Source organism: Ostrinia nubilalis, chromosome 15, assembly GCF_963855985.1.
Source record: "Ostrinia nubilalis chromosome 15, ilOstNubi1.1, whole genome shotgun sequence".
Taxonomy (NCBI): Eukaryota; Metazoa; Arthropoda; class Insecta; order Lepidoptera; family Crambidae; genus Ostrinia; species Ostrinia nubilalis.
The window spans coordinates 11,616,245-11,643,767 of NC_087102.1; the positions used below are offsets into that span (position 1 = coordinate 11,616,245).

Here is a 27,523-nt window from a genome sequence, read left to right on the forward strand (position 1 = left end):
AACTAAATATGGATCGTTTCATGGAGTAACAACATACTTTGGAGTTTGGACCCAAAATACAATATACGTAGGTACATTGCAGGCATAGATTGCAGGACACAGTGAATGATGATACGTGTTTTATACAGTGAATCTAAGTACCTATTTGTTTCAGGTTAATATCGAACTTATAAGGTGTTAAGCTGCAATTACAATAAAAGTGCTTGCTATGGAATCACCGGTGCTGATCATTATTGTCAACTGTTACTTAAAATCCAGATGAACCAACCTTTACTTCCTATTCAAATAAGTTTAGAAGAAACCTATACAGGGTGTTAGGTAAATGGGTATATGAACCGACACTAGCCCATGTTAACATAGGCATATAAATGGTATGGTGAAGTTAGAAATTTGATATCATGATTTTATTTTTTTAAATTTTCATACAAAATAAATTTTATAAAATCCGATTTGTATGAAAATTAAAATAATTAAAATGAAGATATCAATTTTCTGACTTCACCATACCATTTATATGACCATGTTAACATGGCCTAGTGTCGGCTCATATACCCATTTACCTAACACCCTGTATAAGCAATAAAACCAGACCAAGAATGCTTGATTACAAACGATGAACTCATTTCATTTGCAAGTTATGCCATGACATAAATGCATTAAATTAGGAAGATTTGTATTAGATGAATATTAACTTCTGTTGATAAGAACATTTGGTAAGTACCTTTAAAATTTAAAACACCCTCAAAATGATTCTAACACTATCCTCTGACGCTTTTCGACTAGGATCAAATAAAAGTTAATTATTTAATTACAGATTGGTGGAATCCAGATTCTGTGAATGTACATTTAATTGATTGACAAGTACACATTTGACAAGGTAAATTAATTTTATTTAACAAAGTAGTGCAAATCTAGAAACAAAACAGACAGTAAGATAGGTATGGTAGATAAGACAGATCACTTGTTCATCTGCTGTACTCTTTATAATATTAGTGTAGAATGTAGATGATGTAGGAGATTACAGTCTTACGGTGACATGCGCATCTTTTTGCTCTTAATTTACAAATATTTCATATATTTTACAGGTGGTGAGAAACGTGTAGATCTGGCCTGCTTACAGTGGCTATTGGATTGGACAGAACCAAAGTGAGAGTGAACGTGTGAATTTATGGAGAACATTAAAAACTATTTTACTATAAGTCATAACGCAACTTATTTTGTATGAGTTACATACAAATGTCAAGCCGTGAGTACATTATGTAAAAACTAAAACAATGTACCTACTGTAATCACAACAGTAACTGTAATCTTTTAAAATCCAATAGTTTTAATGCTTATTGATTTTCGTAAACAAAATATTTCATGTTATACCTATTTCATCAATAAAGTTTCATTTGATACTTCAATAGTTTTATTTTTAACCGCAATACATGAAAAGGAACGGATCATAAAAAAGTATGACAGGTATATTTAATCTGTGGGCGGCAGACGCCATATTGTATTCAGCGCCACCTACTGGACAATCTAGCTCGGTACCAGTTTGTTTATCGTTTAACCAATACTAGGGCCGTTTCCTATCTGTCTTTAGACATACTCTCTAATCTGTGGATCTCACTTGACAGAATGCAAAAGTGACAGCACCTGTGGTCCTTCTCCACGTACAAACTTCTTTAAATGAAAGCGCGGGAAACGTTAAACTTGGCGGGTGTCTTTTTTAACTTTCCGATTTTATTTATAAATTTTCGCGTAATTGTGATCAGGAAAGTAGTGGTAGTGTAAATATTTATTATTGTGTACGTATATTTTGTGTAGATAGTGTTATTTGAGCTGATATTCGGTAAGTTTTTTTTCATTTTCGTCTCTCACCATGAACGATCCTCCTGACCCAGGGGGATCAGTTCCCCCTGTTTTTGATGAGCCTATCAGCTCTCCTGGACACTCTTCTCCTTCAGTAGGGTTTTATGTGACGGTAACTAATGATACAGATTCCGAAAATTCATTTACTACTCCCCCCGCTCTCAAACGTAGCCACAAGAAAAGAAAACTTCATGGACAGGAAAAGAAAAAGGTTGATGGTCGTACGAGTAACGCTGATGATAAAACTCCTTCAGTAGATCCTCCTACTCCCACTCCAATTGACCAGGATTTGCCAAATTCGGGCTCTGCTCCCGCCACTATTGGACGGAAATTCTACAATGACTCTGATACGGCTCCATACATTGTCCATGTCCAACGCAATCAATCGTCTCCCAGTGACAGCGTTTATTTGCATCCGGTGACTTTTGGGAACTTTCTAAAGAGACATAACTTTCACAACATTATTGATGGAAGTGTAAAGAGAATTGGACGAAACAAATGTTCAGTCTCATTTTCAGATTTCTCTCAAGCTAATTCATTTATGAGTCATCCTAAACTGGACTCCAATGATTATAAGGCTTTTATCCCCACATTTAACGTTACTAGGATGGGACTAGTTCGAGGAGTTCCAGCAGAATGGTCCCCTGAGGAAGTCGTAGAAAACATGACAGTTCCATTAGGTGGTGGCAAAATAATAAAAGTTCGTAGATTGAATTTTAAGACTTATATTAATGGTACAGTTTCTTGGAAACCCTCCCAATCAGTCGTAGTAACATTTGACGGACAATCTTTACCTAAACGAGTTTTTGTATGCTATAATGCTTTGTCAGTGGAATTGTACATTTTCCCTACAATTCAATGTTTTAATTGTTGCCGATTTGGTCATACTAAGGCCCAATGTAGGTCCCAGCCCCGCTGTTTTAAATGTGGGCAAGCCCACATTGGTGATTCTTGCTCCATCCATGAAGACCAAGCCTCCTGCTGTCTTTGTTCTGGTTTCCACTATGCAACTAGTAAGTCATGCCCAGAATTTGTCCGCCAAAAGAAAATCAAGGCTTATATGGCTGAAAATTCCATCTCGTATGCAGAGGCATCCAAGCTCCACCCTCCAGTCTCCAAGTCCTACGCAGACGCTCTGTCCTCTAGTCCTGTAAAACAAAGTACACCTATTAAAAATATGCCTTACTATAATACTAATTCTGGTTCCTCAAAGTCAACCTCAAGTTCTTACAAAAAGACTGTCTTCCTTCCACCCCGTCCCTCTCCTTCACATTCAAAAGGCTATGATAAGGTAGCCCATAATAATTTAATCCGTGACTACTCTTTCCCTTCCCCAAGGGATGGATGTGCTATCAATAACCAACCTAAAGAAGACTCAACAACAAATTTATCTAGCCTTATAATGACTTTGATTAATGTTTTTTCTCAGTGTAATCTCAAATCACCGTCCAACGTTGCCCCTTTAATTGAAAGTCTAATTAGATTCCTGCAAAATGGCTGCGAAGGCAATGCAATGGAACTGCCGGAGTATCATCAGCAAAAAGAGTGACTTTTTTCATATGATTAATAAGATTGAGCCTTTTGTTTTTGCTCTGGCAGAAACTTGGCTTAAACCCAATCAAAAATTTAAAGTTAATGGTTATAATTCTATCAGGGAAGACAGAATTGATGGATATGGTGGAGTAGCCATATTTATCAACAAATCTGTCTCTTTTAGTCCAATTCCAATCCCTAATCATAGTAACGAATTTTCTATTATAGCAATAAATATTTATAATTTTTGTTTAGTGTCTATGTACATACCTCACCCCTCTTCTTCTATCTTAAGTGAAATTGATCAATTAATCTCAACTCTCCCTAAACCTCTGATCATCTTAGGAGATTTTAACTGTCATCATCGTGCATGGGGCAGTTCTATTTCAAATAACTATGGGGAAATGTTATTAGATATAATTGACACTCATAACTTATGTACATTAAATACAGGATCTCCTACCCGTTTTACCAGTCCAGGCCAAAGTCAAAGTGCTGTTGATTTGTCAATATGTTCCCCTAGCCTAGCCTCTCTGTTATCTTGGCAAACTCTACCTTCATCATATGGCAGTGACCACTTCCCCATATTAATTACTTTTCCATTTAATAGTCCTATAACATCTAAGTATGTTCCATTACTTAAACACAGATTACCAGACAAAACTAGTAATGCTTGGAATACTTTTAAAGAAGGTGTTGAGAACTATCTATCGTCTCTCCCAATTGTCTCTTCAGGAAATGAATCCACTTGTGCCTTGTCCTTTACCAATATATTAGTTGAATCTGCGAACAGAGCTTTTCCGTTAAAAGTACCTAATCGTAAGCTTCCCCCACAACCATGGTGGGACAGTGACTGTACAGAGGCCATCAAAAAAAGAAAGGCTGCTGAGCGCAACTATAAAGCAAATATGACAAATGAAAATTATTCAGAATTGGGTAAAGTTATTGAAGAAACTCGAGAACTTTTTAAAAAGAAAAAGTTTGAGAGCTGGAGAAAGTTTTGCTTATCAATTTCCCCTGAAACGCCATCTTCGATAGTATGGCAAAACATTCGTCGATTTAAATCTGCAATGACAGATTCTTCCCACCCATTTATCCCGTTAGAAATTGCTTGTCCATTTGTTGATAAACTGGCTCCTCCATGGGTCCCTGAAAAACTAATTATAACTCCATCGCCAGTCGCTGTGTCTGTTATTGAACAGCCATTTACACTGTTTGAACTCAAGGGAATCATCCAAAATGTAACTGATTCGTCTCCAGGTGTAGATGGTATTCCGTACTCCTTCTTTCATAATTTAAATGATCATGTTCTCTCCTATTATTTACAAATTATCAATTCTATTGCGTTGACAGGTAATAGTGTCCCTCTGTCATGGAAGTCCCAAAAAGTGTTGCCAGTTCTTAAACCAAATAAGTCCCCATCTGACCCATCTTCATACCGTCCAATAGTTCTGTCCTCAGTATTATTGAAATTAGCTGAACATCTGGTAAAGAATCGGCTTGAATGGTTTTTTGAGAGTAATGATTTACTGGCTGTTAACCAGTTTGGATTCAGAAAGGGAAAAAGTACTATGGACAATATTAGTTTATTTATCACTGATATTAGGCTTGCATTCTCTGATAACCAGTCAGTTGTTGCAACTTTTTTAGATATAAATTCCGCTTATGATAACGTGATAATCCCAATATTGCTTAAAAAACTCTACGCCTTAAAAGTTCCCACAATGCTTAGTAACTTTATCATTAACATCTTATATGAAAGGTGTCTAGAACTTTCACAGGATGGCTCCACGTTTAGTCGCACTTGTTGGAAAGGACTTCCACAAGGCTCTGTTCTTAGCCCTTTGTTATATAACGCTTACACTCACGATTTGGCATTATCAATTTCCAATAATAATACAAAAGTTTTACAATATGCTGATGACTTGCTGTTTTATAATATTGATAAGAAAATAGAAGTTGCTGCGTCAGCACTTACTTCTTCACTATCTAATTTAAAATCCTGGCTTGATAATAATGAATTAAACTTATCTGCTAATAAAAGTGCCACAGTAATTTTTTCAAGATTGAGAAATCCACCTCCTGTCCAAATTTCTTATGATAATGATTTGATTCCTGTAAAACCTCATCACAAATTTCTGGGAGTAATTCTAGACTCAAAACTGACTGGAAATCAACACTGCGAGTATATTGCAGAAAAGTGTGAAAAAAGAATAAATATTCTCAGATGTTTATCTGGAGTTTGGTGGGGAGCTCACCCTTTTTCAATGAAGCTTATATACAATGCTCTCATCAGAAGTGTTCTGGACTACGGCATGTTTCTTCTCGAGCCAGGCAATAAATCTGCTTTTAAAAAATTAGATCTGATACAGTCAAAAGCTCTCAGAATTGTAACAGGAGCCATGAAAAGTAGTCCAGTAAATGCGCTTCAAGTTGAATGTTGTGATCCTCCTCTCAAATTTAGACGGCAGTTTCTGTGTGATAAATTCCTCTTTCGTACATTCAATTTCTCAAATCATCAACTTTTCCCAAAACTTCACTGCTTATCAGAAAAAGTTTCCATTTCAGACTATTGGAAACATAAAACTATTCCTTGTCTTTTGCACAGCTACAATAAATTAATGTCTCTGTCCTCTCCCATATTCCGTTCAAAACACTTACCATTGTTTCATTGCAGTATTGAATCTCTCTTAGTCCCTATAAATATTTGTTTTCTCCCAATTGATAAGCAAGATCTAAACATTGTATCCAAATTTAATGAAATTTTAGACACAGATTATAATGGTTTTCATCACATATATACAGACGCATCTAAACATTCTTGCACAGAAATTACTGGAGTCGGGGTTTTCCACTCGCAGTATAAAATTGTCCAAAAAGTCAAATTACCTCCAGAATCCTCCGTCTTTACGGGGGAATGCTTTGGCCTTTTCAGAGCAATAGAATATGCAAAATTATATAGACTTAAAAATGTTGTCATTTTTACGGATTCCATGAGCGCACTTCAAGCTTTAAATCAATTTCCTTTTAAATCCAGAAACCAGTACCCTGTAATATATGACATTAGAAAGTTATTTTATGAATGTATTTCACTTGGCCTGAATGTTTGTTTCGCCTGGATTCCTAGTCACTGTGGGATAAGAGGTAACGAAATTGCAGATCGTCTTGCCAATGAGGCGGTCTCCTGTGGAGATTTGTTTCCCTATCAGAGTTATTGTCATGATCTCCTAGCATTGCCCAAACTTTCTTTAAACTCTTCCTGGCAATCGGATTGGGAAATTAGTTGCAAATCAAAAGGCTTTCTTTTTTCACTTCTTCAGCCACAAATACCTACAAAGCCTTGGTTTTTCAAGTTGAAATTTGATAAGAGAGTTTCTTCATCTATCATACGCATGAGGTTGGGTCACACGTGTACACCCTCTCACCTCGCAAGACTCCATATCATTAATGATGATTCTTGTGAGTGTGGCACCGATTCAGGCACTATCAACCATATTTTCTTCTCCTGTCCTAGTTTTGACCGCTCTGCTTTCCTTCGGGAACTCTCTTCCTTACACATTCCTTTCCCGTCTTCTATAATGTCTCTCCTTTTCCATAAAGATCCTGTTGTATATAATTGTATAGCCAAGTTTATAACTGTAAATAATATAAAGCTTTGATTTTTGTATAAACGTATGTATATTATATAAATATCTCCTGTATATTCCTCATTTTCCTGATCATTAATTCCTTTCCAAATTCCGAAAGTAGGCATTTTTGCTTTTAATTCCCGTTTCCCCGTTTTTAACTCGACACTGGCAAGAGGCATAGCATAGCCATAATAAAAAAAAAAAAAAAAAAAAACTTCTTTAAATTCAATATTATCTATCTCTTTTGCGTGCACGAGAACACTAGGAGGAGTGAAAGAAATAACTGTACTAGTTTAGTAACAAAATCATTTTTTACAGTAGGACTGATGAAGACATTTTTATTGTATTCTGTGGCAAAGATAATGATACTTATACAGCCGGTAGCTTATTCTTCTTTTATTAAATGTAAAGGATTTTATAGCAAGGGGTAGTAAGCCAAGCATGCTAGGAGGTTGCAGCAAGGGTTGTTGTAGGCAATCCTAAAAATTGTAAGAAAATTTGGCGTTCGAAAACTTATTCCCAAACCTGTCAGTTGGAAAGATAGCGGCCTGCGGTTTCTATCATCTTGAAGAACTTTTCAAAAGCTACAAGTTATGGGGTTTTTTTATATTACTTTATTAAATGCTCTCACTATACAAGGCTACATTTAAATTAATTATTTTAGTTTGGTGTATTTAACTAACTGAATTTTATACAAGTTGAACTTAAATAAATATAGTTATTGAATGAAGACATTAAACAAAATCTAAATGTATTATTTACAACTAACCACTAGTTACATTAATAACAAAGCAACAATTACATGCTAAAAGTTATTTTCAAAAATTTGAAGTAGTCTCTTTATTTCTGCTATCCTTGCAGCCTGTGCTTGAACAGGGATCATTGCTTGTGACACCTCTTCACCTTTAGCTAGAATCGTATACATGCTTTTGATGTTATTGTCCATTGCATCACATGTCTTGCCAACAGCATCCTTGTATACTTCCATATTTTCAGCAGTCAGCGAAGAATTGGAATGCAGTATGCTGGATAAATTTTCTATTAGATTATCTACTGACTGTGCTATCCTTTGAGCTTCATATTCGAGATCATTCAATACTGTTATATCAATTTGTCCTATTTGAGGTGCCAGTATTTGTCTATAAAGTTTTCCAGAAGGAGTGCTTGATCTGGATGCGCTAGTTGAACTACCAAATACTGGAGTTTCGCCTCTCTTAGTTATGGGACTGGAGAGTTTAATTTTAAACTCTAAATCATCAGCAACATAGTGAGTCATGTCCCCTTCGTATCTCACATGCCCATCCATGTCTAAAGGAAACTTCTCTTGTTTGCGGTTTTCTGAGGGCAAGTTGTAAGGCCTGGAAGGCCCAGCAGCCTTGTGGTCTTCAGGACTGAGGCCTTGGTCTGAATGGAATGATATTTCACTGTAGGAAGCCGTCATCCGAGCTGATATCTCTTCATCCATGTCCACCACATCCTGTTTGTTGGAAGGGTCATCGGGCAATTCTTTGTCTTCTGTCGACGGTGAATTTCCTTCAGCTGGGTTTGACATTATTGAGCAAAATAGTTATTTGAACTTACAATCGTAAAACTACAATAATATCAACAAACAAAACCCATCCCAAAATCTGACAAAATCCATCATCAATTTTTTTGACGGTAGTTGGTTGACATTTGACAGCACAGATGAGATTTTTTTTTGATAACAATACAAGCAAAGGTTTGCTTTATTGTGCGTCTTGTTGTCTGAGCACATAGACATTGCATTCCAACTTCTCTTTTTTTCAATCACAAAGCTGTCAAAATTGCGGGAATTTTTGACAGTTGTCAATAAAAACATCGTGAGAATGAGAAATCGTGTGAATCTGCAATTTATTAGCTTTTGTTAGTGCCGTAATATGTAAAGAATAAAATAATTTTAGTTATAAATTGTGGTAAACTTTATGGTTATTCTAATTGGTGAGTTAAGTATTTCAAAATTGCTGTATCTCTCGACTTCATTGTCCGTTTAACATGGCGCTTTGTAGCGACATGTGCAGACGATAACGCTCGTACATCACCTTGTTAGTTACTATTTCTAGTGTTTGGACGTTTATTTTCTTGTTTTTCGAGTTGTGGATTGTGTGTAACGTTGTTTGGTTGTTACATAACGGGTTTGGGGTCTTGAATGTAGCGTTACGACACAGCTACTGCAATGGTGAAAACCCGTCGCAGTAATGGAGAGAACGGAGATGTTGACGAAGGGAATTACACTATAAACGACGTTGGCAGCGTCTCCGATGAGAAGGTGACACGTTCTCATTGATACTACTTGATAGATAACATTAGCACCTATGCTTTGTTTAGAAATACTTTGTGACTCAACTTCCTGTCCCAATTTCCTTGTTGGCTGATGCAAGTACTTGCATGTGCTTTTCCAGTAAAATTAAGGAGGATTCAGTGTGTTGTGGTCTTGGGGATTACCATCATGATAAGATCTTGTCTTCCAGTCTTCCCAAAATTGTTTTGTAGTACCTTTATTGAGTTTATGTGCTTTGGAATGACATTTTATGTTTTGATTGGAGCTGGAAAAGTAAAATTAAAGGGTGTCAATTGGGTTCTATTTATTTATTTAATTTGTGCACTATCCAGATCACTTAAGTGTGTCACTGTTTGTATGGTATCATTACATCATCATTCACAAAATATTGATGATAAAGGGAAAAATGTGTTTATCATATGGTCCTTTGCACTCAAAACACAAATGTTTTTATATCTTGGTTTACATTTATTACAAACAATGATATAATTGTTGAGCTTTTAAAAAGAAACTCCAGTTTTCATAGGGTTCATGAGTATGCATTAGAAAATTTGTCAAAGTTTGATGGTGTTAAGAAAAAATATGATTTAGTTCTATTAATGGTTTTCATTGATATCATGCATTGCGTTTTTATTATACAGAATGTATCTTAATTAGTAATGAATAAATTATCCACTGGATTAAATCTTCTCATCAGAGTTCTTATTTTCTTAGTGTGATTATTTAATTTTAGTTAAATTCTGTATTACTTACTATGTTTTTTTTAATGCATGTTGTTTATTTGCATGGTATTGGGATCAATGTTTTAAAATAATTTATAGTCAAATAAATGTTTTTCTATTTAGTTTCAATTATAATAATATTATTCACCATTTATTTTCAATGTGAGTATGGAACCAAATAAGATTTATGGATTTTTACTCTCTATTTCACTGTTTCAGTTTTTTTGTTAGTTAAAATAAAATTATCTTATTGGATTTGTTTAACATGAAATACAGAAAGGTGCAATGATATTCAATACATTAAGAAATAACTGCACATAGCACATAACTGGACATTGTATAGCAACTTAATGTTCTTTAAATGTATGCTGTATATTCTTAATTACTAGTCATTGAGGCTGATGTCTAGTCAAAACTACACTAGACACGCAAAATAAAAATTAAACAAGCATTCAAATTATTTAAGTAAATAACATATAAAATTTAAACAGATTTCCTTAATTTTAGGCATCTAATTGGTCTCAACGGGAGTTAAGAAGTAGCCAACAATATAAGGTCACTCGAAAGATACAACATTGGCCTACTAAATGTAAGTAGTGTGTCTGATATTATTATACAGTTAGGTTGAGTTGCACAATCTTATTTTAACTTCAACAAACATCAAAAATCTACCAAGCTCCATACAAAAACACTGGTTATTGTTATTCAGCAAAAATCTAGTTACAACCGTTGCTGCTAATGCAAATGCATATTTGATTGTCTTGAAGAAAATACTTTCTTAATTTTAACTTAATAGTGGATGCAATTGGACACTAGTATGTAATTTGTTCTTTCAACGAAATCACGTCCATTTCTGGACAAAGGCCTCCCCCAAGGATTTCCACAACGACCGGTTCTGTACGCCCGCGACCTTCACCAGATCGTCGGTCCACCTAGTGGGGGTCCACATGATGTACTATTGTTTGTAATTTTAATACAATTATTTATCCTAATATACATTAATATATTTTTAGATAGCCGACGCCGCCGCACTATCAAAATGCCTCGCATAGTATTTCCAGAAAGTGATACAGAGCCTGAAAAATATTCTAGAAGGTATGTTTGACTTCATATAAAAAGTACTCCAGTTATTGTTCCATGTTATTGCAAAATCACCCTTATTACAGTTGTATGAGGTGCTTCAGTGCAGCAGTGTCTAGCTTGATGTGCCGTAAGGCTAGGCGCGCACGGGTAGCTTGTGATTGTTACAGTATGTTTCTCTTTAACTCTCCATAAATATGTAAAAGAGATACATACTCAGTGGCGTAACTATAAGGCAGGGCTGGCAAAATGCCACGGGCCCAGGACCATAAACCCTTCCCCCTCGCGATGCTTCAGGGCGATGGTTCCGTAGTCCCCTGAAAAATAAACCCTAGATATGCCAAGGGCCCCATGCACAGCATTTGTCACGGACATCAAGGTTACGCCACTACTGTAGATATTGTCACGGCGACAGAAAATCATACGTAGGTGCCGAGCGTATTATTTGCAATATTAAACAACTTATTATGGATTTGTATGAAGTTCGCTTATTTATTTCTGATATTCTGTCGACACAGGTCTCGCCAAGTGCGAGTGTTCTTTGCGGAGGACAACGCGTCTACGAACAGAAGCGTGCGGATCAGGCACAGCCGCGGCCCACGGAAGAATTACGTGGAGGACAGTGAAGACAAGCCAATACAAGAAAGTAAGGATTTTATGACTGTATTTGAAACAATAAAACTTGTAATTATTGTTAACATAAACAGGCTTCTAGGTCATCTCGTCGCGTAAACTAAGATGTTAATCAAGGGGTATACCAGATGAAGGATATACTTAAATCCTTTCTTGAAAGTTTACTGCTTGTGTATTTTTAGATCAAGTCCAGCATTATGGCTTTATTTTACCCCTCGCAATGTGTTCGCAGCGTGTATTAGGTTTTTTTTACGCCGTGATTTCAAATTGCTCCGCGAATCCGAGGGTTGCCAGTATGTGGCATAACGACTAAAATAATGAACGAATGCCTCTTATTGCCGCAAAAGAAGTCTAATGTCCGTATTCACAAACACTACTATGAGATCTCAGTGGGCGTGGACGCATAGTGAAACACGAACCAATCACAGAGCTCTATTCAACGCTGTGCGTTCGATTTGCCGCTTCACTTATGCAAGCATCGTTTGTGAATACGGGCGTAATAAACATTCGATGTTTCCTTAGATGTTCGTAGAAGCTGCCGCAAACGCAAACTCATCCACCACAACTTCAACGAGAGCTGGATCACCAACGAGCTGAAGGTCAAGGGTTACCCCGACCTGTACGGCTTCCCTGGGACCAGCTCCTCAGATGAGTTCTCCTCCGGCGACGAGGCGAGGGTTAATAAGAAAATTGTGAGTGCCAAATGTATTTAGAATAGAATAAAACCCGGTCTGTGAGCACGTAGAATTTTGTCCAATGACCCCAAGCTACCCATCCTTATCGCTCGCGCGTAATTATATTGCTGTCGCGACTGTGCGACGGGCGCCCGCAGTGAGTGTGCTGTGCGAGCGCGACAGCAACATAATTACGCGCGAGCGATAAGGATGGGTAGCTTGGGGTCATTGGACAAAATTCTACGTGCTCACAGACCAGACTATAGAAAGCATTTATTTGTCTCAAAACATGTAAAAAAAGGTATTATTAATAGGGCATGGATACCGGTATACCGGTATACCGAAATACCGGTATACCGGTCAAAATTTTCGGTATTTTGATACCGGTATTTAAGGGGAAAATACCGATATTTCGGTTTTTCGAAAAAAGTGATCTAATTTTGCAATATCGGCAGTTTTTCAACTAATGGAAAGTCATTGATAGGTTTAACACCATCTCTTTTTATTTTTATACTTATTTTTAATATTGATTCAGATGATAATGATTCGAATCATCATATCGATTCCAATAATCGATTGAGTCAAGTCAGTTCTGCTGATATCATTGAAGCGAGCACGAGCATCTTAATAAGCACGAAAATATACGTATTAATTAATGACCCTCTCTACGTCCAATGGCTCGTCACCACACGGCTCCCAAATCTTGAAAAGGGCCGTCTTAACCAGCGTATCCCTGTCAAGCCACACGAGTTGGATTTGCCTATCCTTGTTCCCAGCCGATCCTTAACTACGGTTGCTGAAACTCTTCCCAGCACTCTCTTGAACGACTCGGTGTTATCTACTATGGCTGCTCCTCTTCCTTGCACCCTACTGCACGACTGCGTTGCCTAGCCGTATACCTGGTCCAAGGTTCGACGCCACGAAATCAACTTTGTACGCGTGAAAATAGTTTGAATACTATTTCCCGTGCTTGCAACATTTTTCTTTACTGCTTCGCCCCTATTAGACGTAGCGTGATCGTATAATATCCTATAGCCTTCCTCAATTTACGAGCTATCCCACACAAAAATAATTATTTAAATCAAACTAGTAGTTCCTGAGATTAGTGCATTCAAACAAACTCTTCAGCGTTTTAATATGAAACTGTTGTTGTTGATTATTGGAGTCGAACCTTGGACCAGGCATAAGAATAGGCAACGCAGTCGTACAGGAGGGTGCAAGGAAGAGGGGCAGCCACAGTAGATAACACGAAAGTCGTTCAAGAGAGAGCAAGGAAGAGGCGCAGCAACCGTAGTAAAGGAACGGCTGGGATGAATAAGGATAGGCGAATCCAACTCGCGAGGCTTGACAGGAATACGCTGGTTAAGGTGGCCCTTTTCAAGGCTTGGGAGCCAGCGGGTGACGAGCCATTGAACTTAGAGAGGGTCATTAATTATACGCATATTTTTTACTTTGTCGAAGATAAGCACGAAAACGGTGTGTCTAAAATATATGAATTTCGTCTTATTCAATGCAGGATTAAATGCCTTTCACCTGCCATGAAGATCAATTTTCTATACTGCAAGTCCTTTATTTATACGGTATAACCATAAAACCGGAAAAATGCCCCTTTCGGGGGGCCCCACCACACCTCCGTCGAAGTCAAAAACTTAGGATGGTCTTAATGAACAACAAATGAAGCTATTAAAACAAAACCTTTAGGAATTATTTCCGATTTGATAAATTTTCACGTCTTATTCTACTGGCCTATTAATAACTTTTCGCAAACGAGACTTACTAATCGTTCTTGGAAACATTTAAACAGCAAATAGCAGTATCTCAAGAAATACCGAAAAAATACCGAAATTTCGGTATACCGGTAATTGAAATTTCAATACCGGTATCAATACCGGTATAAAACTTATTCCGGTATTCCATGCCCTAATTATTAAGCAAGACTTGAGGTCATAGCAGACTTATCAACTTGGAAAGGGATCAACACCATATCGCCTTTCGCGCGCTGTCAACTGCGTGGTGAGGCGTTTACGCGTTGCGGTTAGTATAAGTGTGCGTTACGGTATGGAGTTTCATAAAAAGAATACTGACCACCTCGAGCTGATACGGTTACGATCCTTTTCCGGGTTGATATGTGTGCCAGCCACGTCATTTAGTCAAGATCTGCTATTAAATACATATCGTCAGTGGAAAGGAAAAAAGACTAAAGCGCCAAAACCGTCCTTGTGGGAAATGAGGATCAAAGTTTTTTTTTACGAAAAAAATTCGTATCTCTTTTGATATTAATGTTAAACAGTTCTTTTAAAATGCAATTGTGTTCTTGATTTTTTGCCTATATTTTAATGAAAACACCAGGTTTGTAGCTCTTTTAGATCGTAAAATAGGTGTCGCTTTAGAAAAAGAATTATGAAAATTCATTAAATGTTAGTCAGGGTAAAACTGCTAACCTCCATTTATAATCAAATATCCAGCAACCAATAAGTGCTAAATAGTTGAAACAACCTTTTTGATAAAAGAGAAAAAATACTTAGTGAGATACAGCTTAATAAGTGAGTCGAAGATAAATTACTAAACTACAATATAAGATAGTCGTATGCGCCAGCGAAAAAATGCGTAAGAAGCGATATTATCCATGGAGCCTACAGAATATTTGCTTACCTACGCAGACCCTATAGAACGAATATAAGCAAATGTTACTAAACTCTAACTACATTAAACGTTTTAAGCAATAGTAATGCTTAGAGATTGAATAGGTATTATGTTTTATGACAAAAAATGCTTAATTTATCCTAACATCATACATAATTGATTGTCATTACTTCTAACCGGGTACGGGAGTGGTAGGTAATTACTATATTTTGAATTATAGTGAACAAACGTAGGGACACTTAACAATTTTAATTTAATTTCACTTCCACCACTAACGACTGGTGGGATGGACATGGTGGGTGGTGACTTACGCGGCCATCACCATGTCCATCCCACCAAAAAAGCCAAACCACACACTGATAGTCTCATCGACGGACTCGAGCATAACCGGCGACAATGTCATAAGACCGTCAGAACCACTTTTGACTTCAAAATCAAAGGTCTAAAGGTGGAAAAGGATGAAAATCTAAAGGCCCAAAATAAGAAACTCTACAATGCTATGGATGGAAGTGTCGCCCATTCTCTACAAACGCTTGTTCGAGGCGGGGGCAGTCCACATAGGTCTGGAGATAAGACCGGTAGAAGACCCCACTAGTGAAATGCGCCAAATGCCTCTGTTTTGGACATACAAAAGCCCTATGCAAAGAGGAAGAGGAACTGCAGAGGAACTTACTCATGGCTAAACTGTCCAGCCTGAAAATAAGGCACACCACAATCGTGGAAAAAATGTTAGGGCGAGAACTGACACATCCAACATCCACCACTACATGGCTTTCAGTGATAAAGTGATGAATGCCCAGAAAAACAAAAGTAGGACTACTTACTTAGCGCTTTCCAGAACAGCATACTGCTAAGAACACCCTAAACATGCAGAGTTCAAATCTCCTAAAAGACCGTGTCCGTGGTCTTTTGGGAGATTTGATTTGATTTGTGAAAGCTCAATATCATCTGAGCTAACCTGAGACGCTCCAAGCAAGCCACTGCCGAACTGCTGCAAGCAGCCGAGGACAAGGACATAACCTTAGCACTCAATCGCCAGAAACCAGTCACTCAGTCTTCGGTGACCGATTGAGTCATTCACGACCCCTAACTGGTCACGGAGACGGAGGCCGCGGTAACACTGGAGGCAGGCAGGCTAAAACTAGGAATTGTGTCCGTGTATTATGAGGGAGACAATCCAATTGAGCTTTAGATATAACGCACAAAGCGGTATGAAAAAGCTAAACACCCAAAACATCATTATAGGGGGAGACGTGAACGCCTAGAACTAATGGTGGGGCAGCGTTTCCGAAAGCTTAGGTGAAGCTTACAGTTTCTTCTTTCAAAAAATATCGACAGGGCAGATTGCGCACAAGCAAAGTGGATGTGTCAGCGTGCAGTAAGCCACTACTGGGTAGGATTAAAGAGAAAGTGGACAGAATGCTAGTCACTTCAGACCACAACGCCATAACCTATTCTCTCTGTCTGGGTGAAAGTGCGGCAACAAGAATACGCACAGAAGACCAGCGAGGCACAAACAAAGAGTTGGAATGAGTTCTGCTCGACACACGAGAGAGAAAACATGTGGGATGGAATCTATGGAGTCATCGGGAAAGCTCCAGAGACAAGAGGACATGCTCCTGAATGGTTTTAACGGCAAGACTGGGCAGAGTGCCCAGAACAATCGGCTGATCCAGATGATTCCGTGACAATAGATAAACCACACCACACGCGTCTCCGACAACTGATAGAGAGCGAAACTTTAGAAGAGCAAACAGCAAACGATCCCCTTTTTACCGAGGCAGGAGAGGAGGCCGTGCTTAACGTGCAAAATCTAAAGAAAGCCCCGGGACCGGATGATTTCCCTCCGATATTTATGTACCAGAGCTATTCGTAGGGAGATATTCATGGAAATTGCAAACAAATGCCTATCTGTAGCGTATTTCCCAAACAATGGAAGACGGCTCACTTCATCCTCAAGAAGCCAGGGAAAGACTTATCTTGCCATTAGTTTGGGAACTTTTCTTGATAGAGCAGCATATACTGCAGCTATGCAGGCAGGCCAATTAGACGGCGCGGCGCCCATACAATAGTGTTTGTTACCCTTTTTTCTTGGCTTGTGGATCTGAGACGTGGTCGCTTATATAGGCCTCATAAGAAGGCTCAAGGTCGCCCAAAGAGCGATGGAGCGTGCTATGCTCGGAGTTTCCCTGCGTGATCGAATCAGAAATGAGGAGATCCGCAGGGGAACCAAAGTGACTGACATAGCCCGCAGAATCGCTAAAATCTAGTGGCAGTGGGCGGGGCACATAGCTTGCAGAGCTGATGGCTGCAGGGGTAGAAAATTTCTGGAAAAAGAGTAGCAACCACGAGCCGGAAGACGTGGTGTGGGCAGGCCTCCCACTAGGTGGACCGACGATCTGGAGGTGGTGGTTGCAGGAGGTGCCTGGATGCGAGCGCGGGCCCGGTCTTTGTGAAAATCCTTGGGGGAGGCCTGGCCTTGGGGGATCCAGCAGTGGATATCGTTCGGGCTGAAACGAACGAACACTTTTTTTCAATGACTGAGTGCATTGAATCCACCGGCATAAATGTGTGCCCAGGGAGCAAATTATTTATTTGGATAGTTGCAACATTCTTGCATCTTTGCAGGCACTTGTGAGTGACCCGAGTGCGTAGTGTGTGCTTATAGTCACAAGTGTGTTTGAGATGTCTTTGTTAATAATACTTAACTACTATAGTTTTTGCTTTGATTAATGCTCTCATTTTCGCTAAAATACTTTAAAGCTTATTAAAAAAAGGCTACTTTTTGCTAAAGCGCCAAAATTAATCGAATCTTGTTCACTTACTTTTGCTTACACGCCAAATCATTTTGAACTACAACCATGAATAACTACTAATATACCAATGAACTATAAAACTCAAAAAGCTCGAATTGCTAAAGTAACAAGTCATTCGAGTTCTTAAATAACAAAAAAATACTTAATGTTTTGAAAGCAAAAATATTTTGCCAGCAAAAAAACCCTTACGCGACACTTGTTGCAAAAACACTGAAAACACGTCGTTTTAGCAGCGACGAGGGCGGTGATTTTAGAAATACTTAAAATTTTCAGAGTGCTAAAGCGCCAAAAAAGTCATCGGATTGAGTTGAAACCTAGATAGATCGACGCAGAAAAAAAAATCCTATCCAACAATGTATATAACTCATTTTGGCCAAAATGGCGCTTTAGCATTTTTTCCTTTCCACTGACGATATAGTTTTTTCCATTATTCTTACTTCTTATGTATAGCAATTGAGAATAACAGATTGTTATTGATTTATTCATTCATCATGGCTTTGTGCGCGAAAGATACAACAATCTATAACACTCATTCGTTTGAACACATTGTGGTTTTCTAACAATCAATATACAGGGTGTCCCAAAAAGATCGCTCTTTACGGGACACAATGTATTAATCATAACATTTTGTGGTTCTGTTAGTTTTCTGGCGATTAGCACTTTTTATATCTTATCACTTCAGAATAATAACAGTAATGTTTTATGCTTACGTCCAGCAGTGGACTTCCATTGGCTGAAATGATGTAGAGAATAAGAAGTGAGATGTTTTGTAGACACGCGACCTGCCCCCAACCAACACAGATGAAGACACACAGCTCTCTGCGCGCCAGAGGCGGACTTCGGCCAGATTTAATAACAGCAAGAAAACTAATGTGAGTCGCTTTATTTTATAGTATAAATTGAGTTTAAAATTAATACTTATGAATTAGTCATCAAACTTATACCTAAGAGCGCTTTCACATTTAGGCGATTTAGCAGCGCGACAAACGTGCGACAGACCCGCTGCCGAAAATTTCATACTATGTGACAACGGATGCATGTCTTCACATTATAAAAACGCCACTGCCGCGCGTTTGTCGCGCTGCTAAATCGCCTAAATGTGAAAGCGCTCTAAGATGTGTCATAATATTGTAGAACTAAGTAATAATTATTGAACAAACAATGCAAAGCGAATGTCCTATTTTCTTTGTTGATACAAGAACCGTAAGTGACATTTTTATTTACGAGTCAGATATGATTCTCTCTCGGAAGTTCGATGTCGCGCCCGAGACAAGTCTGCTATTATACGACCCATAATACATTATGTAGCCCTTAAAACTACGTATACATCTACGTATAATATTTCAACCAGGTATTGCTATGCGAAAGAAAGTATTAACAACATATTAAATCATGTCTCAGGATGCGTCCGGATCAGATTCCGAAGATGAGAACAATCAGACAGTGATTGAGAAAAAGACGACAAATGAAAGTAAGAAAGAGAAAGAAACAGACGAGGGGGCGGAGCCTAAAGAGGAAGTCAAGAATGAGACGCAAGAGGCGAACCAAGAGCAAGACAGCGAGAGGTATATTTTTCTTAGCTTTGTTTTAAATGAAAACTAGCTGACCCCGCGAACTTTGTTCCGCCTTAATGGCAATAAATAAGCAGACTTTTTTTTTAATTTCGAAAGGGATAAAAAGTATTCTATGTCCTTCTCCTGGCTCTAAACTACCTCCCTGACAATTTTCAGCTAAATCGGTTCAGCCGTTCTTGAGTTATAAGTGGAGTAACTAACACGACTTTCTTTTATATATATCTATATAGATATACTGGGTACGATTGTAACAACTCGACTGTTTCTTGGTGAGGGTGAGTTGTTACAATCGTACCCAATTTTCCCCATCAATGAATATCTACACTAAAGGAGAAAAGGCTTTCTCTTTAATTATAAATGTTCCATAAAAACCCATTTTGTTTATTTTAGCAATCAAGCTCCAGTAAGATCTACCAGAAGAAATAGAGGACGCCCAAAGAAAGAAGATAGTCAACAAGAAACAGGTAAATTCCTTTTACGAATGTTTATTAGAATGAATTCTATTGGTGTCTGTCTGTAAATTAGAATAACACTGGTTGTGTGTGATGATACCATATCCCAGTATAATCCTGGGAGTGTGGTGGCGATATCAGTGCATGGTTTAAAAACGCCGCGTTATCAATAACCGCATGTGCCGCTGTTCAGTGACAAAACAACAAAAAAGCTTGTACTTCCTGAGCTATAAAGATACAATAATAATTTTATATACTGATTCTTTGGAATGAAAATTTGTTAAAAGAAGTAAGAAAAATTGTACAGAGCAGTGCCATCTTATCGCAATAGCGATGCCCATAGCAATGGGACCCCACTCGGCATATGCCGTGACCCACGGTGATGGTCACGACTTTACTTTTCAGTGTTTTTTTTTCTCCAATGTCAAGTCAATCTTGTACAGTATCAAGATTAAAGTATTGGCATAGAATAATAATAAGTACTACGTACAGAAGTTTTACTTCGCGAAGGTATTTAAAAAAAATGTATGCCCAATGTCATTAACAATATGGTGTAATTTAGCCTGTCTCAAGAGTCAGGCACCATTTTGTTGACAAACGTCAGTAATCGGCACTGCGTCGAAGCTATAGGGCTGACTTTGGTAAAATGATGTGACGTGAGGTGCCAAACTGCGGAAAATGGCGAAGGAAATACATGATTTAGCATGAATTATCATGTATAATATTAACTACTTATTTAACTCTCAGTGTCTTGAGGCAACTTAAAAAAGTACATTCTGTGTTTTTATTATTATTTTGGCAGTTAAATACTGCACAGTATTTAGTACACCATTTTCTTTATTTTCTTCCATCATACACAAGAATACGCGTGCGTGAGTCAATGCTCGCTCGTATGTGAGGCCTTGTCGAATAGTATCCTGTAGGTGGGCCATCGTGCGTGTTTTGTTTTCGATGTAAACTCGCGGAGATGAACAGGCCTGGTATTGGTTTTATTACTAAACCTCACCAGTGGTCTAAAACAGTTCTATTTTCCTCCACAGCGTCTGAATCGTCATCGTCGGAGTCAGGTAGCGAGCTGGGTTTGCAGCCGCGCCGCTCCAAGCGCACGCGCAAGCCTAAGCCCGCCTTCGTTCAGATTGCGCAGCGGGAGACGCGCGGCAGAGGTAACTTAGCGAAATAGCCTCTATTATAACTGCTTTAAGGATTAGTCGTATACAACGTGTCCCAAAATTCAAGGATAAGCCGGCGCCGCAGGATGGACATAGTCATGACTACTTTAGGAAAAATAAGAAAAAAAATCTGTCTCAATTATTTTTTAAGTTACACAATAAATGATGAAATTCGTCGAAAATTGACACCCCTTATGATATTTTACATTACCACGACCACAATTTTTCAAATACTTCTGTTTTTTTGTTTGTATCGGCAACTTAAGTAGTGCTGCTGTCCTCTCCAATTCTTAAAACCCTCAGAATCCTTGCAGTTTTTACACAAAAGTTAATCAAAATATGATATTTCCTTAAAATTTTGAACGATTTTTACTTTCACTCCACTTTGACTCGTCGTTTTGTAAAAAAACAGTATCAACACTACTGCGGCAAGTTTATTATAAAATTGACGCAACTATCCAAGATTCCAAAATGGTATAATACTCTAAGAAAACTAGTCGCAATAAAGATATGCGTACCATTTTTACAAGCACTTCGCTTGTTAGTTAGTATGGAATAAATCTTGCAATTAAATTTAAAACCAGTTCTCCTTAACCAATTGAGCTGAAATTTGGTATACTTATGTAAGTATGATGACATTGCAATATTATGGTATCATTGAGCTGGATGGAGTCTGGAGGTGGCCATAGGAACTTCTAAACGAAACGGCGGAATCGCATCTATAGTCTATCCAATATAGCTTGATTAGAATGACAGCTGCCATCAAAAGTAACGACATAACTTTGTAGTAGCGATCAATGAGAGCTAAATATTGGCGGACAAGAAATAATTCACGTCTGACCTACAAACAATATTTTCGACGACAGTGCTTCCAATAAAAATGTTAATTTCGTGTAAATGCAGCGTTAAATTACACCAATAAGTAGTAATTCGAAATTATAAAAATCAAGCTAGAGTATTAACGACGTCTCGACAAGGTTATCTCGAGTTACAAAAATGTTAGTGTTGGGACATATCGACAAATGTCATATTAAATTAAAACTAATTTTTTAACATATTTAACAAATTTTTTCTCTAACTAATTTTTTAACATATTTAAGTCATGTTATACGTTTTTCTAAATTTTCACTATTAAAAACCAAAAAACATTTCATTCTTAAATAATCAAACATCGGAAATCAATCACCGGTAATTTTTTGGGTATTCATAGCACCGTTGCTCTAGAAGAGATGCCCACCGCCCTCTAGCGAGAGGAAAAAACCACTGAAGAACACTGATGATAATGACTACGACTTAGGTTGTACACCCTTGACATGAATTTTAAATTTTACTGTCTTTAAATTTAAATCATAAGTGTCATTTTTATGAATAAAGATATGAAGAAAAGTTGGGTGCATTTTTTATATCATTTTTTCGAAAACTTATCGATACATCTATGTGAACCGTACGAAACATACCCAACACTAGTCACATTCATTTGACAGCCGTCATTCTAATCAAGCTATATTGGATAGACTATAGTTTGGGTTCGTTGAATATCTTTTCGAGCACTTTAGTGCTAGATGATGTCCAGGGTCCTGATGATGAAGTCAAGAGGTGGCCAGGAGCTGGCCAAAGGAACTCCTAATCGAAATGGCGGAAGATTATCGAGTTTGGGTTCGCTGGGTTTGACTTCCCGAGCACTTGGACCATGAGATTGAGAAACAACTAAAAAGTGTAAAGTTATAATAAAAAAAAAACTTTTTTAAAAACAAGCATTAATGCGAAATTTTACGAAAGAAGTTAACGATAAAAATAATTGTATGCAAGTTTCAAATAATTTCGAAAGTTTGTAGCGCAAACAGAAAAAAAGAGGAATAAATTCCATGCGCGATTATAACTTTATTTTAAACTTTTTAGTTGTTTCTCAATCTCATGGCCCAAGTGCCCGAGAAGACAAACCCAACGAAACCAAACTCGATAAGCTTCCACTATTTCGTTTAGGAGTTCCTATGGCCAGCTCCTGGCCACCTCTTGACTTCATCACCAGGATCCTGGACATCATCTAGCACCATAGTGTTTGAAAAGACAAATCTAACGAACCTAAACTAGATGCAATTCCGCCGTTTCATTTAGAAGTTCCTATGGCCACCTCCAGACTCCATCCAGCTCAATGATACCATAATATTGCATTGTCATCGTACTTACATAAGTATACCAAATTTCAGCTCAATTGGTTGAGGAGAACTGGTTTTAAATTTAGTTGCAAGATTTATCCCATACTACTAACAAGCGAAGTGCTTGTAAAAATGGTACGCATATCTTTTTTGCGACTAGTTTTCTTAGAGTATTATACCATTTTGGAATCTTGGATAGTTGCGTCAACTTTATAATAAACTTGCCGCAGTAGTGTTCATACTGTTTTTTTACAAAACGACGAGTCAAAGTGGAGTGAAAGTAAAAATCGTTTAAAATTTTAAGAAAATATCATATTTTGATTAACTTTTGTGTAAAAACTGCAAGGATTCTGGGGGTTTTAAGAATTGGAGTGGACAGCAGCACTACTTAAGTTGCCAATACAAACAAAAAAACAGAAGTATTTGAAAAATTGTAGTCATTGTAATGTAAAATATCATAAGGGGTGTCCATTTTCGACGAATTTCATAATTTATTGTGTAACTTAAAAAATAATTGAGATAGATTTTTTTTCTTATTTTTCCTGAAGTAGTCATGACTATGTCCATCCTGCAGCGCCGGCTTATCCTTGAATTTTGGGACACGTTGTATGTCGCGCAGCGAAAGTTGAGGTGAACACTACTCAACACAGATGTAATATTTGAATACAGGACACACAGACATTAGCTATCTCGCTTGCACTTACCAGGTAGACTACGCAAGACGTAAGCGCGGCGAGCGTACAGATAAAAATCTGTTTGTGGTGATCGCCTCAACTTTCAAAATTAGGTTATAGGAATGAATATTCCTGTTCTTAAATCTCTAACTTTCTGTCTGAATATGACTCTTTGTCTATGGAAAAGGTTATAAAATGTATTATTTATTGTTGCAGCCAAAACATTCACAATCAGAAAGAAACCGTACTCTTTGCGTGAAAGGAAACCTACAATTTTACGCCGTAAGACTATCCGATGTAAGTATTATCATACTCGTAGGTATTCGAATCACTTTAGCTTTTTGCTCGCTCTCTAAAGCTTCAACCACACCAACGCGTGCAGATTGCCATTGCCTGGCGCGATCAAAGGCTAATGACAGGTCGCGCGACCTATGACAGTTCACGCGACCTGTCATTTCCTTATGATCGCACGCGTTGGTTTAGTTGAAGCATAAATGAAATGATAGTTTTATATTTCAAACTGTGAATGTATGTTATTCTTTTTGCAGCGCAATCACCATCTAGTAGCAGTAGTAGTATGTCAAGTAGTGACACGGAAGAGGACCTAAATGTTTCCATGAAAAACAAAACTAAGGGCAGGTAAAGTATTACATAAAGTTTTAAATTAATATCTACACTTTGTTGAAATGTTGATCATAAGTGGACGCAGTTTAGCAATAAGGATCCAACAACACCATGTTACATTTGACACTTTTTGCTACATGGTAATATAGATCGTAATGACCACTTTGGTATACTTCACTCATTTTCGACGACTTTGTAGGTTGGATCCTTTTTGCTAAACTATGTCCGTAATGAAAGTACTAAATAAAAATGTTTTCAGACAAAAGTCAAAGTCAATGGATGACAAGAAAACAGATAGAGCTTTGAGAGATATACAACCTGTTGAGGTCGACGGCAGCGTGAGATTTACGTCAGTAAGTATCCTGTTTATTTATTGGCCAAGTTAATCACAGAAAGGTCACAGATTCAGTCCAACATCCCTATGAACACTGGGTCATAGAGATGTTGGAATAAAATCTGAGGTTAAAAATTAAGGTCTATTCCACATTGATCACCTGGATAAGATCACCAACGTGACCCAGGCGACACTTTACTGTCCTTTGATCACCCATGGATAAGAATTCCATGAGTGATCAAAGCAAGTCTAATCCAGGTGATCAAAGTGGAATAGATAGACCAAAATTAAGGTTTTTCTTAATTTGAATACTTATTAAATAACTAGCGGCCGCTCGCGACTTCGTACGCGTGGGTCCTGTTTTACTCCCTTAGGGGTGGAGTTTCGTAAAATCCTTTCTTAGCGGATGTCTACGTCATAACATCTACCTGCATGCCAAATTTCAGCCCGATCCGTCCAGTGGTTTGGGTTGTGCGTTGATAGATCACTATGTCAGTCAGTCAGTCAGTCACCCGTGAGTTATGTATATTTAGATTGCAAAAAGTTTCACCATTACTTTTTGTCTCTTTCAGGTCGGTGGTCTAGAAGAGCACATAAAGTGCCTCCGTGAGATGGTGCTATTCCCTCTCATGTATCCGGATCTGTTCCAAAAGTTTGGCACCCGGCCCGCCAAGGGGGTGCTATTCCACGGTCCCCCGGGCACGGGAAAGACCTTACTAGCCCGGGCCTTGGCCAATGAATGCACTTTGGTTGGGGGCAGGAAGGTCGCCTTCTTCATGAGGAAGGGGGCGGATTGCTTGAAGAAATGGGTGGGTGAGAGCGAAAGGCATCTCAAGCTGCTGTTTCAACAGGTCAGTGAAGTGTAATGAAGTTATGAAATGTACTTTGGGTGTCATTTATGTTTGGCAAAATTTAAAGGAGAAGAAGCTTTGAGTCTCGTGTTTTTTGGTCTTCCTTGGTTTACCGATTTGAAAGGTAGGGGTGGAAAGAGCCCCTTATATGTAGCATTTGTACAGGACTGGCCCTCTTCTCGACCATACAAATGTCGCACGAAATGGCCACGCCCCTCGCACGTCACGTGGTTATGCCTTAAATATGGTTACGTAAATGTAAACTTCTGTAGCATGAATTGGGAATAGAAGACGAATATTGTATTCGCGAAGGCGAATAGACATGTATTAAGTCTATTATTAAAAATAATATGATTTCAAGCTGCAATGTAAAACACAATGCCAAACTCATAACATAATGCTTCTCTTTCAGGCAAACAAAATGAAGCCGTCCATAATATTCTTCGACGAGATCGATGCACTAGCGCCGGTGCGCAGCGTGCGCCAGGAGCAAGTTCACACTAGTGTTGTTGGTACGCTCCTCGCTGAGATGGACGGCCTTTGTGATAGGTGAGATGTACTTTTTATTGCGAAAAATAGTACCTATTGGAACGACATAAGATGCCAGTGTTTTGGCGCAAGTACACTATGCGGGAAATAAACCGAGATGAAGCGCGTGCCCGCACACCGAAGTGTAGGCGACGCACGGCGAAACCAACTGTAGTGCGTGTTTACACTATACGTCTCGATCAATTGCCTCGATCAAAAATAGTGTACTTGCGCTAGCTTGATAATCGTCTGTGCTTACTTCGTAGCTTCCGTGTCTTTGCTAATCTGCTATTACTAAATCCTATCTGTGTCAACGCGAATTTTTTTATGAAGTACAGTCACGGAATGAAAAGGTTCGTCAGTTTTCAAATTGATTCCTTCAACGAATCGCGAGCACATATTATTACCTTTTGAAACTATGTTACAGAATAATCTCGAGTTAGAGAAAATAATCTTTAACTGTTCGTCAGTAAAGTTCAAAATTATTCAGATCAAAGTTGTTTGACGATTTATCTTGTCAAGATTATTATGATTGATAAACTAAAACCTTCTTGTTCGTTCAGCCTGCCATTATTATTTCTATTAAATAAAAAAAAAACTACATTTGACAATAAAAAAAAAACATTGCATGGGATAGAAAATTAAACAAGCAAAACCTTATTCGTCAGCAAACGTCATATTTATTTAAATGTTAGCAGCACTGTTTCTTGCACTGTTATGTTGGCAGGTTTGACTCTTACAGTACCTAGTGCAAGCGAAAACCGACACTAAGGTGACGAACCTTTTCATTCTGCGACTGTACATGAGTACTTACAGCTTGACATTTCAGCCTCGGTCACAAGTAGACAAACCTCAAGTGATCAAGTCCTCAATTTTGTTTATTTCTGAGACACCATATAACTAACCAACCCTTCATTACCTCAGGGGCGAAGTGGTAATCATAGGCGCAACCAATCGCCTAGACGCTGTCGATCCAGCGTTGCGTCGCGCGGGTCGCTTCGACCGGGAACTATACTTCCCGCCTCCACACGCGGCCGCTAGAAGGGACATCCTGCACATATACACCAAGCACTGGACCCCACGCCCAGGGGAGGAGGCTTTGGACCAGATAGCTCAGCTCACAGTCGGCTATGGAGGTAAGTTAGTTCCGTCCATAGAATTTCTTGCTATTAGAAGTATCCGCTAGGAGAGATGTTAGCTTCCCGCCTCCACACGCCGCCGCTAGAAGGGACATCCTGCACATATTCACCAAGCACTGGACCCCACGCCCAGGGG

At 38.3% G+C, this 27,523-nt stretch overlaps 2 protein-coding genes and 2 long non-coding RNA genes across 5 annotated transcripts in view; 2 read left to right on the plus strand and 2 right to left on the minus strand.

Annotated features, from left to right (window-relative positions):
- The first annotated feature begins 577 nt into the window (after positions 1 to 577).
- On the plus strand, positions 578 to 1,582 carry LOC135078517 (uncharacterized). Its single transcript, XR_010258636.1, has 3 exons — positions 578 to 713; positions 815 to 877; positions 1,086 to 1,582. It is a non-coding gene; the product is annotated as an uncharacterized LOC135078517 (long non-coding RNA).
- Positions 1,583 to 2,566: 984 nt separating this feature from the next.
- On the minus strand, positions 2,567 to 5,260 carry LOC135078961 (uncharacterized). 2 transcript variants are annotated; one of them, XR_010258697.1, is made up of 2 exons: positions 3,661 to 5,260; positions 2,567 to 3,005 (listed from the first exon to the last, which is right to left on the minus strand). It is a non-coding gene; the product is annotated as an uncharacterized LOC135078961 (long non-coding RNA). The 2 variants fall into 2 exon arrangements; XR_010258696.1 differs by having other exon boundaries at positions 3,089 to 5,260.
- Positions 5,261 to 7,737: 2,477 nt separating this feature from the next.
- LOC135078962 (BLOC-1-related complex subunit 6) lies at positions 7,738 to 8,699 on the minus strand. The gene has a single exon (XM_063973562.1). It carries the CDS (start codon positions 8,569 to 8,571, stop codon positions 7,825 to 7,827), a length of 747 nt encoding a protein of 248 aa, XP_063829632.1. The 5' UTR covers positions 8,572 to 8,699; the 3' UTR covers positions 7,738 to 7,824.
- Positions 8,700 to 8,824: 125 nt separating this feature from the next.
- Positions 8,825 to 27,523, plus strand: part of LOC135078707 (ATPase family AAA domain-containing protein 2-like) — a 29,720-nt gene continuing 11,021 nt past the window's right edge. The window contains exons 1-15 of the mRNA XM_063973253.1: positions 8,825 to 9,306; positions 10,548 to 10,629; positions 11,054 to 11,135; positions 11,639 to 11,766; positions 12,276 to 12,445; positions 18,660 to 18,758; positions 19,288 to 19,451; positions 19,851 to 19,924; positions 20,953 to 21,075; positions 24,128 to 24,208; positions 24,460 to 24,550; positions 24,795 to 24,888; positions 25,442 to 25,720; positions 26,133 to 26,269; positions 27,173 to 27,384. Of these exons, the coding sequence (XP_063829323.1) occupies positions 9,214 to 9,306; positions 10,548 to 10,629; positions 11,054 to 11,135; positions 11,639 to 11,766; positions 12,276 to 12,445; positions 18,660 to 18,758; positions 19,288 to 19,451; positions 19,851 to 19,924; positions 20,953 to 21,075; positions 24,128 to 24,208; positions 24,460 to 24,550; positions 24,795 to 24,888; positions 25,442 to 25,720; positions 26,133 to 26,269; positions 27,173 to 27,384 (1,909 nt within the window). The 5' untranslated portion in view covers positions 8,825 to 9,213. The remainder of the gene's footprint in view (positions 9,307 to 10,547; positions 10,630 to 11,053; positions 11,136 to 11,638; positions 11,767 to 12,275; positions 12,446 to 18,659; positions 18,759 to 19,287; positions 19,452 to 19,850; positions 19,925 to 20,952; positions 21,076 to 24,127; positions 24,209 to 24,459; positions 24,551 to 24,794; positions 24,889 to 25,441; positions 25,721 to 26,132; positions 26,270 to 27,172; positions 27,385 to 27,523) is intronic.

Coding starts and splice junctions, on each gene's coding strand:
- LOC135078962 (XM_063973562.1), bottom strand. CDS start 8,571: ATGTCAAACCCAGCTGAAGGAAATTCACCGTCGACAGAAGACAAAGAA.